Source organism: Passer montanus, unplaced genomic scaffold (assembly GCF_014805655.1).
Source record: "Passer montanus isolate IOZ18808 unplaced genomic scaffold, ASM1480565v1 scaffold89, whole genome shotgun sequence".
Taxonomy (NCBI): domain Eukaryota; kingdom Metazoa; phylum Chordata; class Aves; order Passeriformes; family Passeridae; genus Passer; species Passer montanus.
In genome coordinates, this window is record NW_024374256.1 from 1,857,681 (window position 1) to 1,872,754 (window position 15,074).

General features: G+C 44.8%; 1 protein-coding gene across 3 annotated transcripts; it reads left to right on the top strand.

Moving 5' to 3' along the window:
• The first annotated feature begins 285 nt into the window (after nucleotides 1-285).
• On the top strand, nucleotides 286-14,242 carry SFPQ (splicing factor proline and glutamine rich). 3 transcript variants are annotated; one of them, XR_005630384.1, is made up of 11 exons: nucleotides 286-1,060; nucleotides 1,458-1,646; nucleotides 1,741-2,042; nucleotides 2,152-2,247; nucleotides 3,522-3,718; nucleotides 4,002-4,086; nucleotides 4,178-4,224; nucleotides 4,380-4,497; nucleotides 4,711-4,759; nucleotides 4,840-4,961; nucleotides 7,568-8,015. XR_005630384.1 is itself a non-coding variant. In XM_039733848.1 (11 exons), exons 1-10 carry the CDS (start codon nucleotides 437-439, stop codon nucleotides 13,860-13,862), a joined length of 1,803 nt encoding a protein of 600 aa, XP_039589782.1. In that variant the 5' UTR covers nucleotides 299-436; the 3' UTR covers nucleotides 13,863-13,886; nucleotides 14,168-14,242. The 3 variants fall into 3 exon arrangements, 1 of the variants encoding a protein (XP_039589782.1); XR_005630383.1 differs by lacking the exon at nucleotides 4,178-4,224 and adding an exon at nucleotides 14,168-14,242 and having other exon boundaries at nucleotides 299-1,060; nucleotides 7,568-13,886; XM_039733848.1 differs by lacking the exons at nucleotides 4,178-4,224; nucleotides 7,568-8,015 and adding exons at nucleotides 13,842-13,886; nucleotides 14,168-14,242 and having other exon boundaries at nucleotides 299-1,060.
• The last annotated feature ends 832 nt before the right edge of the window (nucleotides 14,243-15,074 follow it).

Below are 15,074 nucleotides of genomic sequence, written 5' to 3' on the forward strand. Positions count from 1 at the left end.
CCCGGCCCGGTCCGCCCCTCCGTCTGACTGACAGCTGAGCCAGCCAATCCCGACCCGCGCTCCCGCCGTGACTTGGCCTCCCGCCGCTCAAACTGCCCAATCAGCACGCGGGGGGTTAACGGACCGTCCCGTGCCAACGTCGGCGGTCAAACGCGCCAATGGACAGAGGGCAGGCTCGTTACCAATGAGATCAAAGAGTTAGCGGAATTGCGACACGCTATTGGTGACTTTGCTTGTCAGTCACCGCCGCCGGTGCCGGTGGTTGGCTGATGCGGAGGAGGGGGGCTTCCGGGGGCGGGCATACTATATTAGGGGCGGACAAAGGCGGCGGCGAGGCCGTGCAGCTCACCGCCATTTTGCGCAGCGGGCGCTGAGCAGTAGCAGCCGCCGCGGCCGGAGCTCTCTTCTCATCTCCGCCTCCTCCCTCCGCTTCACCATGTCGAGGGATCGCTTCCGTAGCCGTGGCGGCGGTGGTGGCGGCTTCCACCGGCGTGGCGGCGGTGGAGGACGCGGCGGTCCCAACCACGATTTCCGCTCGCCGCCGCCCGGCATGGGCATGGGACAGAACCGCGGCCCGATGGCGGGCGGCCCGCAAGGCCCAGGCGGTCCGCCGGGAGGAGGCCCGAAGCCCGAACCGCAGAAGCCGCCCACGTCCACCTCTGCTCCGCCTTCTTCATCCTCCTCAGCCTCCGCCACCACGGCGGGACCCACCGGCAGCCAGGCGGGAGCGCCTCCATCCTCTGCGCTTCCCGCGGGGCAGCAGCCACAGCAGCAGCCGCCGGTTTCGGCTCCTTCCTCGTCTCCTTCCGGTGCACAGCCGCAATCCAAGCCCAGCCCCAGCCCCACACCGGCCGGCGGCCCTAAGAAAGGACAAGGACAGTCTCCCGGCGGCGGCCCCAAGGGGCCGGGCGGCCCGCAGCAGGGCCCGCACAAGGGCGGCCCGGGGCACCGCGGCGGGCCGGGCGGCGAGCCGCGGGGCCGCGGGCAGCAGCACCAGGGCCAGCAGAGCCTCGGGACACAGCAGGGCTCGGGAGACAGGGGCGACAAGCTGTCGGACGAGGTGAGTCACGGCCCCCCCACGCCTCCCTCAGGCACAAGATGGCGGCGGCTCCGCGCGCCCGCGCCGCCATCTTGAGGGGAGGAGCGGGGCAGAGGCGGCGGCGCCTCAGCGGGGAGCGAGCGGGCCCCGGTGTCGGGGCGGTCCCGCGGCTGCGGTTCGCGTTCCCTCGCCGTGCCCCCCGACGGTGCCGCGGCTGCGGTTCGGGTTCCTTCCATCGCGGTGCCCCCCGACGGTGCCGGGGCTGCGGTTTGTGTCTCTTCGAGGTGCCACGGCGCTGAGGTTTGGATCCCTTCACAGTGCCCCGGCGGTCCCGGGGTTGCGGTTTGGGTTCTCCGGGCTCCCCGCAGTTCTGTGTGTAGCACTCAGTGATCGCTCGACCTGGTCTGATTCTTTGTAGGGGTTTAAAGCGAACCTCTCTCTGCTGAGGCGGCCCGGGGAGAAGACGTACACACAGCGCTGCCGGTTGTTTGTTGGGAATTTGCCTGCCGATATCACAGATGAAGACTTTAAAAGACTGTTTGCCAAATATGGGGAGCCAGGAGAGGTTTTTATCAACAAGGGGAAAGGCTTTGGATTCATTAAGTTGGTAGGCATTCATGTTGTGTGTCCATCCGTTTCATTCTCGCGATGTGGTGATGTACAACTTAGTTTTCTAAGGCTGGATTTTGCACTTCCCCCAGGAATCTAGGGCTCTTGCGGAAATCGCAAAGGCAGAGTTGGACGATACCCCCATGAGGGGCCGGCAGCTCCGCGTTCGCTTTGCCACTCACGCCGCTGCCCTGTCGGTGCGGAACCTCTCACCCTACGTGTCCAACGAGTTGCTCGAGGAGGCTTTTTCCCAGTTCGGTCCGGTGGAAAGAGCTGTTGTGATTGTAGATGATCGAGGTAGATCAACAGGAAAGGGCATTGTTGAGTTTGCATCAAAGCCAGCTGCAAGGAAAGCATTTGAACGGTGTACCGAGGGGGTGTTTTTGTTGACAACGTAAGTATTTTGTCTGGATCTTTCAGTTTTAAGCTGAATATAGACTGTAGGGTTCTAGTTTTTCAGCATAAGGGCTTTTTGAGGAATAAAACGAGTATTTTCTGTTCAGCACTCCCAGGCCAGTTATTGTGGAACCGTTGGAACAACTGGATGATGAAGATGGTCTTCCAGAAAAGCTTGCTCAGAAGAATCCGATGTATCAAAAGTAGGCACTGTCTTTTGATATAAAGAGGGCATTAATGATGTTTTAAGTGGTGTTGTTCCTGGCACTGAGGAATCTGGAAAATTTTTCAGAAACAGGCTTTAGATTTTTGGTTATATTGCCAGTTCTTGGGGGGTTTTGTGTTTGTTCATAGTTTCAAGTAACAATGATTTGTTTAATGTGTTCATTGTGTGTTACACAAGCAGTTTTCTACATTGTAGTACAAAGAAATAACAGCTTGACACATGGTTTTGGTGTATGTAGAAACTTGAAAAATCAGACTTGAACTGTTTCATGCTATTGTTAAAAGCTGTCATCTCCCTTAAGGCACGTCTGGGGTTGATGATCCCATGGGGCTTGGAAATTTACATTCATGGTTTGAAATGAGAAACAGAGTAAAATTTTAACTCATTCCATGATTTGTATGAACCTGTCATGAACATGTGGGTTTGCCTTATGAGCTGACTACTGGCATAAAGGAAAGAGAGTCTAGAGAAGTATTAAAGAGTCAAGAGACATCTTTTCTGAAACTGCAGTTTTGTGTTAGAACCTGTATATTAAACTTGTTAGTTGTAGGAATTTTGTATTTTCTCAGATTACAAAAGGGAGTGCAGGGAGGGAGATCCAGTCAGTCTTGCTTGGCTTAGAAAGAGGCTCAAAATTCCTTGCTTTGATCAAAACTTCTAAGTGGTTTAGAGGCAGCTTTGAGAACAATGTGGATTAATACGGTGTTCCAAACTGTTGAAATAATTCATATTGGTAGTGCATGGAAAGCTTTTGAACTTGGTAGTTTTGTTCCATAAATTACTGAATTTTAAATTCGAGTTTATTTATATGACAAAAGAACCTGTTGGCCCTCAGGCACTTTGATAACTATTTACCTGAAAGTGAGGGCTGCTATTTGCTTTTGACACTGGAAAACTGCACCTTGATTGTGCTTCCTTGAGCAAAGGCCTCTCTTTTTTGAAGATTTTCCACCTGCAGTTGTCAGCAGTGAAGTATCTAAAGACAGGTAAGAATGAGGCAGTAGCACTCTGAAGATTTGCTTGGATGTGGTAGTGCAGGAGTCTCCACATGTGCTGTGATAATTATTTGTGTTCAGTTGTCTAAGTGTGTCAGATGCAGCAGTTCCATCACAGCCACTTCTCTCTCCTGTGGTTGTCAGGTGTTCTCAGGGTGTCCTTGATGTTCCCTGATAATTCAGTTATTTTGGTTGTGATCTTGTATTGACCTTGAGTTTGCAGGATTGCCCACTCTGAGTATCTTCCTTTCTGCAGGGAAAGAGAGACTCCTCCCCGTTTTGCTCAGCCTGGCAGTTTTGAATTTGAGTATTCTCAAAGGTGGAAATCTTTAGATGAGATGGAAAAGCAGCAGAGAGAGCAAGTGGCAAAAAACATGAAAGATGCCAAGGACAAACTTGAAAGTGAGATGGAAGATGCTTATCATGAGCATCAGGCAAACCTCCTGCGTCAAGGTAACGGGTTCTGAATTCTTGGTATCTTTTTGTTTTAAATGCTGGCTTAAGTATATGGCTCTTTAATGGTTTAGTGAGGAAGTTCATGCTTCTGACTATGAGCTTAAGAATTTCAGAGTTAAAGAGGAACTGGTAGTTTTTTGATATTTCAGTGCTGTATTGGTAAGAACAGTGATACTGGAGGGTACTTCTCTGCCACAGTGCAGCTGAGGCAGCTCTAATTCAGAAGTAGTTAAAATGGGACATTGTGTGGGAAAGCTGCTCACAGGCTTCATTCCTGCAGACCTCATGAGGCGCCAGGAGGAGCTGAGGCGTATGGAAGAACTTCATAATCAGGAAATGCAGAAACGCAAGGAAATTCAGCTGAGGTTAGTTTGGCTTTCATGGGATTTTATTCAAAGTTACATTTACCTTTTTCTTTTTTCAGTTACTTACATATGAAAGTTTTTATTTTTCAAGAAACACCATTGCTGCTTCAGTTTGTGTTTGCGAAATTGAACTGCTGTGTAAGTTTCTCCTTAAATATTTTGGCATCATAGAGTATGGGTTTTTTTTCTGAAGTGTAATCTGTCAGTGCCTTTATATTGCTGGAGAAGTTGATGTTAGTGTGTGTTCAGTGTGCTCCACTCTTGGGGTTTAACATCTGCTTTGTGGTGACCAGGCAGGAGGAGGAGCGTCGCCGGCGGGAGGAGGAGATGATGATCCGTCAGCGGGAGATGGAAGAGCAGATGAGAAGACAGAGGGAAGAGAATTATAGTAGAATGGGTTACATGGATCCAGTAAGTGACATGGTGGTGGGTTTGGGTTATGTTACCATGCTCAGGAATTTTGTAGATGTTATTTTCAAGATTGCTGTGTTTTGCTTCCTTTGGGTTGCGCTGCGTTTGTGTACGGGCAGTGGCAGTAGTTGGCTGTACGTGTGCTTTTGTCTCCTGAAAAGTTTGGATTTTGGTGGTTGATTATCCAAGTTAAAAGTTGTTTCTTCTATGCAGAGGGAGCGAGACATGAGAATGGGTGGTGCTGCCACAATGAACATGGGAGGTAAAGAACCTTTGAAGTAATTACTTTGTGCGGCTAACTTAGAAATTGTCAGAATATGATTATATATTTCTCTCTCTTAGATCCTTATGCTTCAGCAGCCCAGAAATTTCCACCTCTGGGAGGTGGTGGCGGCATAGGTTATGAAGCTAATCCAGGAGTTGGCCAAGCAGCCATGAGTGGTTCTATGATGGGAAGTGACATGGTAACGTATCCTGTGGTGGCTTTAGCTTAGCACAAGGGAGTTGTGGTTGGGAATGAGTTCTCCAGTGTTCGGATGGTTGTGGAAATGTCACTGTTAACTGCTGACTCTCTTGTCAGGTGTTTAACACAGGACAACGTGGCAGTGTGTAGCACTAGAATAGTTGATAACCTTTATGGGAGCTTACACACTCAGAAATTGTTTGTAAGTGGATTCAAATGTGCTCTTAAGCATATTTGCAATTAACTGACTTCATTGGACTTTGGAAATTCTGCGTCACTGTTAGGCTTGGAAGGATTTTTTGAATTCTAGAGAATCTGATAAATTTCATCAAAATACTTAATGTGGTAGTTTTCAGTAATTTGATGTTCTGTATTGATGGACAAGAGAGATTTTTTTGTCTTCCTTCCCAATGTGTAACACTGTTTTGGCCCTTCCAAGCCTAGGTAGGCTGGATGCATGTTGGTCTGGGTGTGCTGTTCAGTCCAAAATCTGCGCTCAGGTCTGTTCCAGCAGCAGATTAACTTAAATTATCAATGGTAAACAGCATATCCCTTAGTCTGTGCTGATGTTGCTGTAGAAGAGCAGAAATGCTGGTTTTTAGCTTCAGGCATGTTCCAGCTATCCTGAACTGTAGCCATTTGTGGTTCCTGTCTCCCAAAGGAATGATAGCCTGGTCTGTTTTCCTGTGTTGGGCATGACACAAAGGTAGAGCCTGTTAAAACTACAGCATATCTCCTGTTCCGAGGTATGTTTCCAAACTGTACTAATTTCTGGCACACTACATGTGTGACTGGGCTTGGAGCCTGTTTGGTGTTCCTGCACTGAAGCACCACGGATGTAGATGACACAAGTGTTTAATGGGCAGGATGGGAATCTGTTGGCTTAGGTGGCGATACCAGTGTGCTTTCACCCTCCTGAAAGGGTGTAAACTTGTAGCACAAGCTGAACTAAATGATTTTTGGGTGGGTTTAGGCCTCTGGCTTAATGAGCTGAGCTACCATAGTAGCTTGTCAGATACTTCTGTTTTATCTTTTTGGGGAACATATCTTTGGAGTGGTAACTTCCCAGAGCATCATTGATTCAGTAGACAGTGCTGTTGGCCTTAAGGTATCTCAATAACCTACTGATACATAAGCAGTTCCTGAGCTTCCTGTGAGCAGTTAGGCAGTGTGTGCTGGATACTATGTACATTTTTCTCCTGAAAACCATGGTAACAGGTGCATGTTGAACTTGTGTAATACCTGAAATGTGATCTGGTCAAAAGATGTGACAGTGAGGTGGATTAACTGCCTGGAGTTTCTTAGGTTGGGGATCTCTGCCACACAATGCGGTCACAGTTCCTGGGCTGATACCTTTAAACAGAACTGGAGATGAGCTGAAGCTGCCATGAACTAGGCAGAAATAACCTAAATAATATTTGTGAAACTCCTTTCTGGAAGATTGATGCTGACTTTCAGAAGTCAGGAGCTCTGAAGTGTACATTTTCAGTTGCAGATACTTTTTGTAACAAACCACCTACCATTGTTCTGTGACTCGGTAGTGGGAACCTTGGTTGAAATGGAAATTTAAAGCTCTCTTTGACCTCATAAAGTGTAACTTCTGTAGGTTGAATGTTGATCACACCTAGTAATACAGTAACTGAACAAAGTACATGCAACTAGAGGTACTAGTAAATAGACCTGAAGTCTCTGCTTTATTGCAGAGTAACTTAGCTGTTACACCTTGGTGTGAAACCTTTTCAATTGCTGTGAAGCTGTGAATTTCCCAAGAGCTTGTGGTGAAGGTGGGGTGGGAAGGGAGATACTGCCTGGATGCACACAACCCTCTGTGCATAGCTCTAACTGGAAACACTGAGTGCTTGGAACACGTTTTGCATCTGATGCAGCACCAGCAGCTCCGGAGTACGTTGGGTTTGAACAAGTGCCAGTCTTTGCTCGAGCAGTTGCGTTGGTTAGGTAAAGCACTGGTCAGTAGCTTTTTTCACATTTTTTTTTTCTTCTTGCAATGCAGTAGTGCTCACAATGAGTTTTGGTACTGCCAAAGGCCTCTGCAGTTTAGTCAGCAGACCGTAGTCTTAACCCCATCTTGAAAAGCACATGGTCTCTAGACAGCACATGCCAGTCCTGGTGAGTAGGCATTCTGTTACATTTGATGAATGTCAGCTCCTGCTTCAGCCAACTGGAGCTGCATTCTCTCATTAGGCTTATTTGGAAATGACAGTGATGTAATCTGAGCTTTTACTGCACTAAAGGTGAGAAGTTCACAAGCTATTTGCATTAACTTGGTTGAAAATTTTGCTAGAGCTCATTTGGAAAAGTTGTTAATTCACATCTGCACTAATGCTTACATTTCTAGCACAGCAGGGAGGATCTGTTCTTTGTAACAGATGTATGAGAATGCATCAAGTGGGAACATACCTCAAGGCATGTATTACAATAAACTAATTTTTAAATTACCCTTTTTTCCTTTCTATGTTCCCGGTACCTGTGGATCGGCTCAATGGTGATTGTATCGACGAACCTTGACTACGGAACCTTCTAAAAATATATACTTAACACACATGGACATCAACTACTTATAATGAACTGTTAATTCTGTTCCAATAGCGTCCTGAACGCTTTGGGCAGGGAGGTGCGGGGCCCGTGGGTGGCCAGGGTCCTAGAGGAATGGGGCCTGGAACACCAGCAGGATATGGTAGAGGGAGAGAAGAATATGAAGCCCCAAACAAAAAGCCCCGATTTTAGATGTGACCTGTAGTTTCATTCCAGTTTGTTTTTGTCTGTCTTGTTTAGACACCGACTTCTTAATTCTTGCATTTTAGTAAGAAAGCTACGTTTTTATGGATGTTAGAAACTTACTGACCTAATATTTGTAAGTGGTCTGTTTGGGCGAGTACAATTTAATTATGTAATGCAGTGTTTCAAAATCAAATTTAGCTGTTTTTTTGATGTATAACGTCCCTAACTTGATGGCAGTGTACCTTGTGCCACTGAATTCCCAAAGTGTACCAACCTTTTTTTTACTGTGCTTAAAATAAATAGAAAACTAAATGTAGTAACTCTTCTTGCCAGTCGTGGTTAAACAAACGAGGCCAAATACCACACCTGCCACAGTAACCTGAGCTGAGGTCAGACCTAGACCAGCGTGTGGAACACAGTGAAGAGTGAGATCTCTTCCCACAGTGCCTCTCTAGCCAAAGATTGGGTTAAATTGTAGCTGAACTTTGCAGTAGGTGCAGATTTTTTGAGCAGTAATTGTGCTGCAACAAGGAAGCAAATGGAAATCTTACAAATGCTGTAAGATACATTATTTAAAGCTTCACTGCAAGCAGTGCAGTAATGAATTCCATATTTTAGCTATGGGTGGTGGGATGGTAGCACTTACCACCCTGGCAGTTACTGCTTAGAATCTTTCAAAGACTTTAAGCAGAAGACTAGCAATGGTTATTTTAAAATAAATTCATAGAATGCCTTGTATTGGCTGACTTCCTTCACTAAAGGATTGTTAATGTGATATTTATATGCTCTTAAGCTGTCTTGAGATTACAGGATCTGGCCTTGCTCCATATTGTACACCTGCCTGAAATTGCTTGGCAAAAAGACCAGAAGTGTTACTCGAGTGATTAAGGTTAATTTGCTTATGTCCTCATGCTAACAGTGGACTAATTTGCCTAGTTCAGAATACAATCATTTGTATTATGGGGACTGCAGGAACTATTCTTAAATTGTGTAGCTGGTGGGCAAATCCTAAAATCCTGTATGTAAAATACAGCAATCAGCTTGCTTGCATGATGGTTATCGCTTTTTTATTATTGATGTTTGGAGATAATGCTTCAAAAGTAGTATCTGAATCTGGAGTTTTAAGAGTTACTACTACACAGTGCAAATAAACTCCCTTTAAGGTTCTTTTTGTAGAAGATCTGATGAATTCGTTAGTTTGCTGTTCATTTTATTAAGCCCCAGAAGAATTTCAAAGCATTCTGGACTCATTGGTAAGGTAGTTGCTTTGCTTGTTATTACAATGTACCAGGTGAACTGGGAACGTGACTTCCCAGTGTCAAATACCTCAGTGTTAATGCAGGATACATCAACCTGCTTGGCACAGAGTAGGTAAACTTAGCTTGGCTGTACCTTCACATGATCCCCAACCACCAGAGTTCTGTGAATAGCTTTAATCTTCCCAATATCCTTCCATTCCTTGTGCTGAGCATTGGCTAATTCTAAATTTTCTGCTAAATTTTCCCTGTGGTTAAAACCTAAAGTGTCAGATTGCAGGGTTTTAGGGTACAGATGTCTGATCCCTCTTGAAGTACTGTTACCCCTTAAATGACAGAATAGCAAGTTGGGAAATGCTGATACAGGTAACACTGAGGTGGAACATGAAGCTCACTAAAGAGTGATTCAGCTTGTTTGGTTGAATGCTTTTTGTTTATCCAGAAAAGTTTGGGGGTTGGTAACATGCTACAACAATGAATTGCTCTTGAGGAGGAAATTCCAAATTGGCAGTTCCTAAACTGCAGACCAAGTATTTGGAAGTTACTTGTATTGGATAGTTTACAAATGAGCAGTATCGATGCAATTTGCATTATTCAAGTGGTTTTAAACTCTATCTTTTCTGGAGGGTGTTCATGGGACACCCTCAAAAGGTGGTGTGAAGGTGTCCGAGGTGGGGAATTCTGAACGTGAACATTAAATTAATTTTTTCAGTTTATTTTTCAGATTACATGTCATTCTTTATTAAAAGAGATGCTGGTGCATATCCTAAAGTATGTTCTTTTATAGTTCTGTAACTTGGAAGAGTGAAGGATGCTGCTGTCTTTATACCTTACAGAGCTTTTCTTTGGGTACCTCTGTTTTGTACGTAAGCTACTGTTGCTAGGTATTAAAATAGCTGAGCTGCAAAACCATGATTAGTAAATATATTTGAAAGATTTGGCAGTTTTCAAAAGATCTGAAAGTTTGGTTAAATCTGGCTTTGTTGTAGCTGCATAAGCAGAATTTCTAAAACAAGTTCTGCTTTGAGTTGCATGTACTAAACAGGCATATGATGAACTAGCCAACTTCTTTTCAAGACCTTTTAAAGATGGTGTCTTAAAAGCTGGCAAACATGTCAACTTTAAAATCTGATAAAAGTTACTAAATGTGGGAGGCGAGAAAGTGACATTCCTTTGATCTATTCCTATGAGGTTTTGGACTTCTTTCATAAACTCAGATTTATATAATTGAATCTTCTAAAATCACTCAGAAAAGTGCTTTGCTGGTCAGACCTGTTTTTGGATGGTCTGGATCACATAACATTTTTGTACTGGACTTGGAGGACATTGGCTGTTGCAATTTAGTTTGTTTTATCAAAATTGAGCCCGTTTTGACACTCGGAGCTCTAAAAACTGCAGCAAGTAGAAACTGGTATCGTTACACATATGTCTTCACACTTTCTCAGAAATGAATACAGAATAATCTTACCTTCTGGCGTAGATACACTAATCATTTATACAGCTGATGAGAAATTGAAAATGCTTTTGAGATTTTGTGGTATTTTTGTGGTAGACAAATTCTTGGCTTCTCCTTGGCAACCATTTACTGTGGCAGCAAGTTCTTGCTGGAGTTTGAGACTGCAATTTACACTTTAAACTAGTGGCCTGCTACATAACTGCACTTAGCCAGCATTTCTGCAGTTCATAACTGTGAGGAACGTAGTACCACAAATGGCAATGGACATTAGGACCCGGATGTAGTATTCCTGCTTGCTCCAAGATTCTCATTGCCGACTGCGTACAGGTAGGTAACAAGCAATATCATATAACTTGGTGACTTTCTATGTAATCTTATACTGTGGGTATTCTGACATCACACTTCTGACTGTGGAATTACAGTGCAGCACTCCATACCTGTATGCTGAGCTTGCATCAAAGCTGTGTGGTTTTCGGTTTGAAGCTTTTGTCTCATTCAGAGACAACAGGTACCTTACTGTGGTTCTTAGATGAGGATTTCCAGACCCGATTCCTCTGTACTTACGACTTGGCTTGGGTGGATTTTTCTTAGTTCCGATGTAACGAAGATATTCTTAAATGAGCACTGTGGGGAAGAGGGAATGTGATCTTAAACTCAGCCGAGTAGTTGACAAGGTGCTCTCAGTACCTGGAAAAGAACACGTTTAAACTCTCTGTAGTGATGAAGTGGCCCATCTGCAGCTCATCCATGTGTAGAGTCTTGGCTTGGTGGGGATGTGTTAGTAACCACTGCTCTTGCCTCGTGTGTGCTGTGTGAGAGTCACCTCAAGCTACTGGTACAAGCAATTCTGAGACTGATCCAGAATATTTTTGAGGACATAAATGAGTGCTTGATTGAATATCCCTGTGAGTTTCATAGAGCTTATTGGACATTGCAGTAGTCTTTATTTTAAACTTTGATTGACAAGCCTGATATATTCATCTGCTTTAATTGACAGTGATGAGATTCTGTACTTCTGCCTCGTAGAGTCATCTTGATAGTGTAATGTACAATTTCATTTTTCATCAGTCTTGGGATGCAATTCTAAACTCTTCATTACTAGAACTCCTGACTCTAATGTTCCAGGATTAACATGCTTATGTTGCTAGACATCCAGACATGCTGATCTCCAGCTCTTTTGCATTAGCTCTTGAACCTGAATTTCAAGGTCTCTTGTTCCAGCGAATGATCTGGCTCTTGTCTGATACTCAGTTTATTTCACAGGTGTTGTAATGTGTTTTCCCTTGTTCTGCAAAGTTCTGCTTTGCATACTTGTTTCTGGTGTTATTGTCACTTCTGCATCCTTCTTTGTTACCTTCCAGGCAGGACTCTTGCTGGTGAACAGGGATCTGCTGGACAACCTTGCTCTCTGCTGTAGCCACCTTTCCATGTTCCATTGAACCCTTGAAGTGGCAGATGCACCATAAGTTAATGACAACAGGTCTTTGGTTACACCACAGTGAGTGTAGCCACCTTGTCACACAGTTTGGCTTTTCATGATGGTTTACCTTTGCCTGTGACTTGAATCCATTTTGTGATGGCTTATCCTTACCTGGGACTGGGATCCAGTAGCAAACCTGCTGGCAGACACTGTGCTGTCAGGTAGCAAAACTGAATTAGTGATCTTAAACCATTGCTCAAGATCTGACTTAAGTTTTTCCATTGTGCTCTGGATACTTGACCTGCAGGAATGTCATGGAGGGGTTATTGGCACATCTGCCTCATTCTACGTACTTGAACTAAGCAGGTTTTTGACACTCTTGGAGCAAGCAATCTGTGACTGAAACCATGGTGCTCAAACCAGCTCTGGCTGCAGTAATGAAACTTGGTGTGGTAGCAAACTTAGTCTGCTCTAAGTCAGTCTGTAACAAGTGGGTACAAGAAATGACATTCAAGTGCTTGCATTGTGTTTCATCTTGGTTTTATCTGTGTGTGAAATACACTTTTTCTCAAAAGCTTACCTGAAACTCAGAAGTGTGGTGTCAGAATACATCTGCGTACTGCTAGGCCCTCCGAGCAGAGCCTGCTGCTGGCAGGAGAGCACAGCACAGCGTGGATGGGGCTTTATTGTAACATTAAGCATACAAAGTGTTGATTTGCTTGCAGTTCTCCCCATAGCTTAAACACTGAGGCCTGTGAGTAGTTTTAGGACTGGAGCAGTAATGGGGTTGCATGTCTCTGTTAATCATTGCCAGCTGCAGTGACATGATCAGGAAGGCCAGTGTTCTGTTCATTATGTTCAATGAGGCTGAGCATGTTGGGAAGGATGCATCCAGGTATGCTGCTCTGGGGAATCACTTGGCTTCTTCCACTACCAGCAAGTTTTGGAATCAGCTAATTAGCTTCAGATTTTTTTTCACTCTCCATACAAGCTAGTGGGGCTGTTAAATAGCTGCTGCCTGGAAAAGGAAAAAAGGGAGGATTGGCCTTCTCCCAGCTGTGTCATTGCTGCTAGGTAATGATTGACACGTTAGGACTTGGCTGTGCAATCCCGCAGTGGTCTGTGAACACCCCATCTCTATAAATGTTGCTTCTGAACACCAGTACTGAAGAGCTAACTGGGGAGGGCTGGGAGGAGTGTGGCTAGCAGGGAATCTGCAGTGTTCAAAGGATGCACAAAGATATAGTATCCCTTATGCATGGTGTTTGTTGCTATGGCAGAGAAAACAAAACGTGCATAACTCCTGCTCCCGAGGGCTGTGAGGAAACCCAGGTGGGTGGTGGGTTGGAGACTAAAGCCTGAAGTCCCTGCTTGGTCAGATCATGCTGTGCCCATGGTGGGATCTGCCTCCCAACTGGAGCTGTGCAGAGCCTTGCACCACATCCCCAGCTCTCACCATTGCAGGCTGCCCTCAGCTATAGTAAAGGGAGGCCTTGAGGAGGGAAGAACCTTGCTGAGGATAAAAGCAGTGACAGTGCCAACCTCTAGTGTCTGCCTTTGGCTTCTGAAGCACTTGTTCGACTGTAGAACATGAGAGCTCCAAGAGGCCAGGACCACTGCACTCCCTCAGGAAGGGGAAGAGAGAGGGCATTGCTATAGCAGACAAATAGGGTCACAGAGTTGAAGTAGCTGACGAAATCAAAGCCTTCACATAAGGGATAGTATACCTCTGGCTGCAATCAGACCTCACTGTGCTCACACTGGGGTTATGGTTTGTGCTCAGGGTGCAGTTCTTCAGGCAACTGCCTGCATATTCCTTCAGCTCTTGATGAGTGTTTAGGCTAGCCTATTTCTGCCCCTTATTCTTCCACGTAATAGTTTGGAATAATTGATAAGTTCCCCCTCATAACTAATCAGTCCATGTATGTTAAAACCTTATTTTTAAGTTAGTTTTGAAATGGTCACAATTTGCTGTGTATGACTCTAATAACTTCAGTTGTTATCCTTTAGGTGAAGATGAAAGCTGAGTGACACTGGAGTGCTCATCCATTGGAAGTAAGTATTGCTTTTTTTGTCTTGGATGGATGAAATAATAAAGGTTTTTGGACACTGGGTATTCAGTCACTGAGTACTTTTGAACTGGGGAGCACTGACAAATTGGGACAACTGGAGACATTAAATGTGTAGGGTAAGAACACTGTGGGCTTGAGCACCCTGACTCCACCTGGGCTTGATATCTTGACAGCATCAGCTAAAAATACCTTCCTAGACGTGGGTTTGTACAAAAGATTTCAAAAGTCACTTGGGGGTGTAATAACTTGGGAATGTTTTTCCAGTTGAGGAGTTGAACATGAGCACATCCAGCACGGTGCCCAGTGGTGTGTGGAGGGACCAAGGGAGCAGGTGGACAAGTAAGTAGTTGGTGTCCTCATTGCTGTGAGGGCTTGGTAGCCCATACCCTGTGCTGGGTTAATGTAATTCTGCCTGAAACGTGTGATTAATCTCAGTTCTGTATAAAGTTTCTGCATCTTGCCAAAATGTAACCATTGTCTGAGGCTTTTCAGCCCTGCAGCAGCAAATAAATTCTGTCCTTTATGTGCAGCAGGTGGTCAAACAAGAAATGACCATTCCTGCACTCAGGCTGCAGTTGGTGATTGTCAGCATGGGAAAAGGAAAATAGAGCAGCTGCTTCTCAGATGTTAATTCAACTAAACCTTGTTAAAAAGCTATTTGCTGAAATACTTTAACAATGAATTAAAAAAATAACCTGGTGTATAGATCAGCATGTATAGGAGCAAAGCAAATAGCAGTTCAGGGAAATAAACCAACGTGCAGAGCTCAAATTAATGATATTTTCCCTCTAATTTGTCACTAAAGTACAAGGGGAAACTTCAGGTATTTAAAATCTTGTTTGAGGAGGAACATGCTGAGTACCTTAACTCGGGAGTAACAGGTAAGGAACAATAGACCTGTAAGGTGTGAAGCCAGTGGGATTCAATGGGTGAATTCCTATTGAATCCTCTGTGGTTTGTCACTGCTGCTCCTTGCTGTGGGGTAGGAAAAACACACAAAGCCATCTCTGGTCTTAAAAATACATCAATTCTGTTCATTTAATCTAAAATCTGATGTGAATACTTGGCAGGCACATGGCCTGTGATTCTGAATAGTGATTCCATGTCATGTAGTTTCTGCTGTTGTTTTCTGTCTTTCTTTCACAATCTTTCTAACTGTGTGCTTTGCACT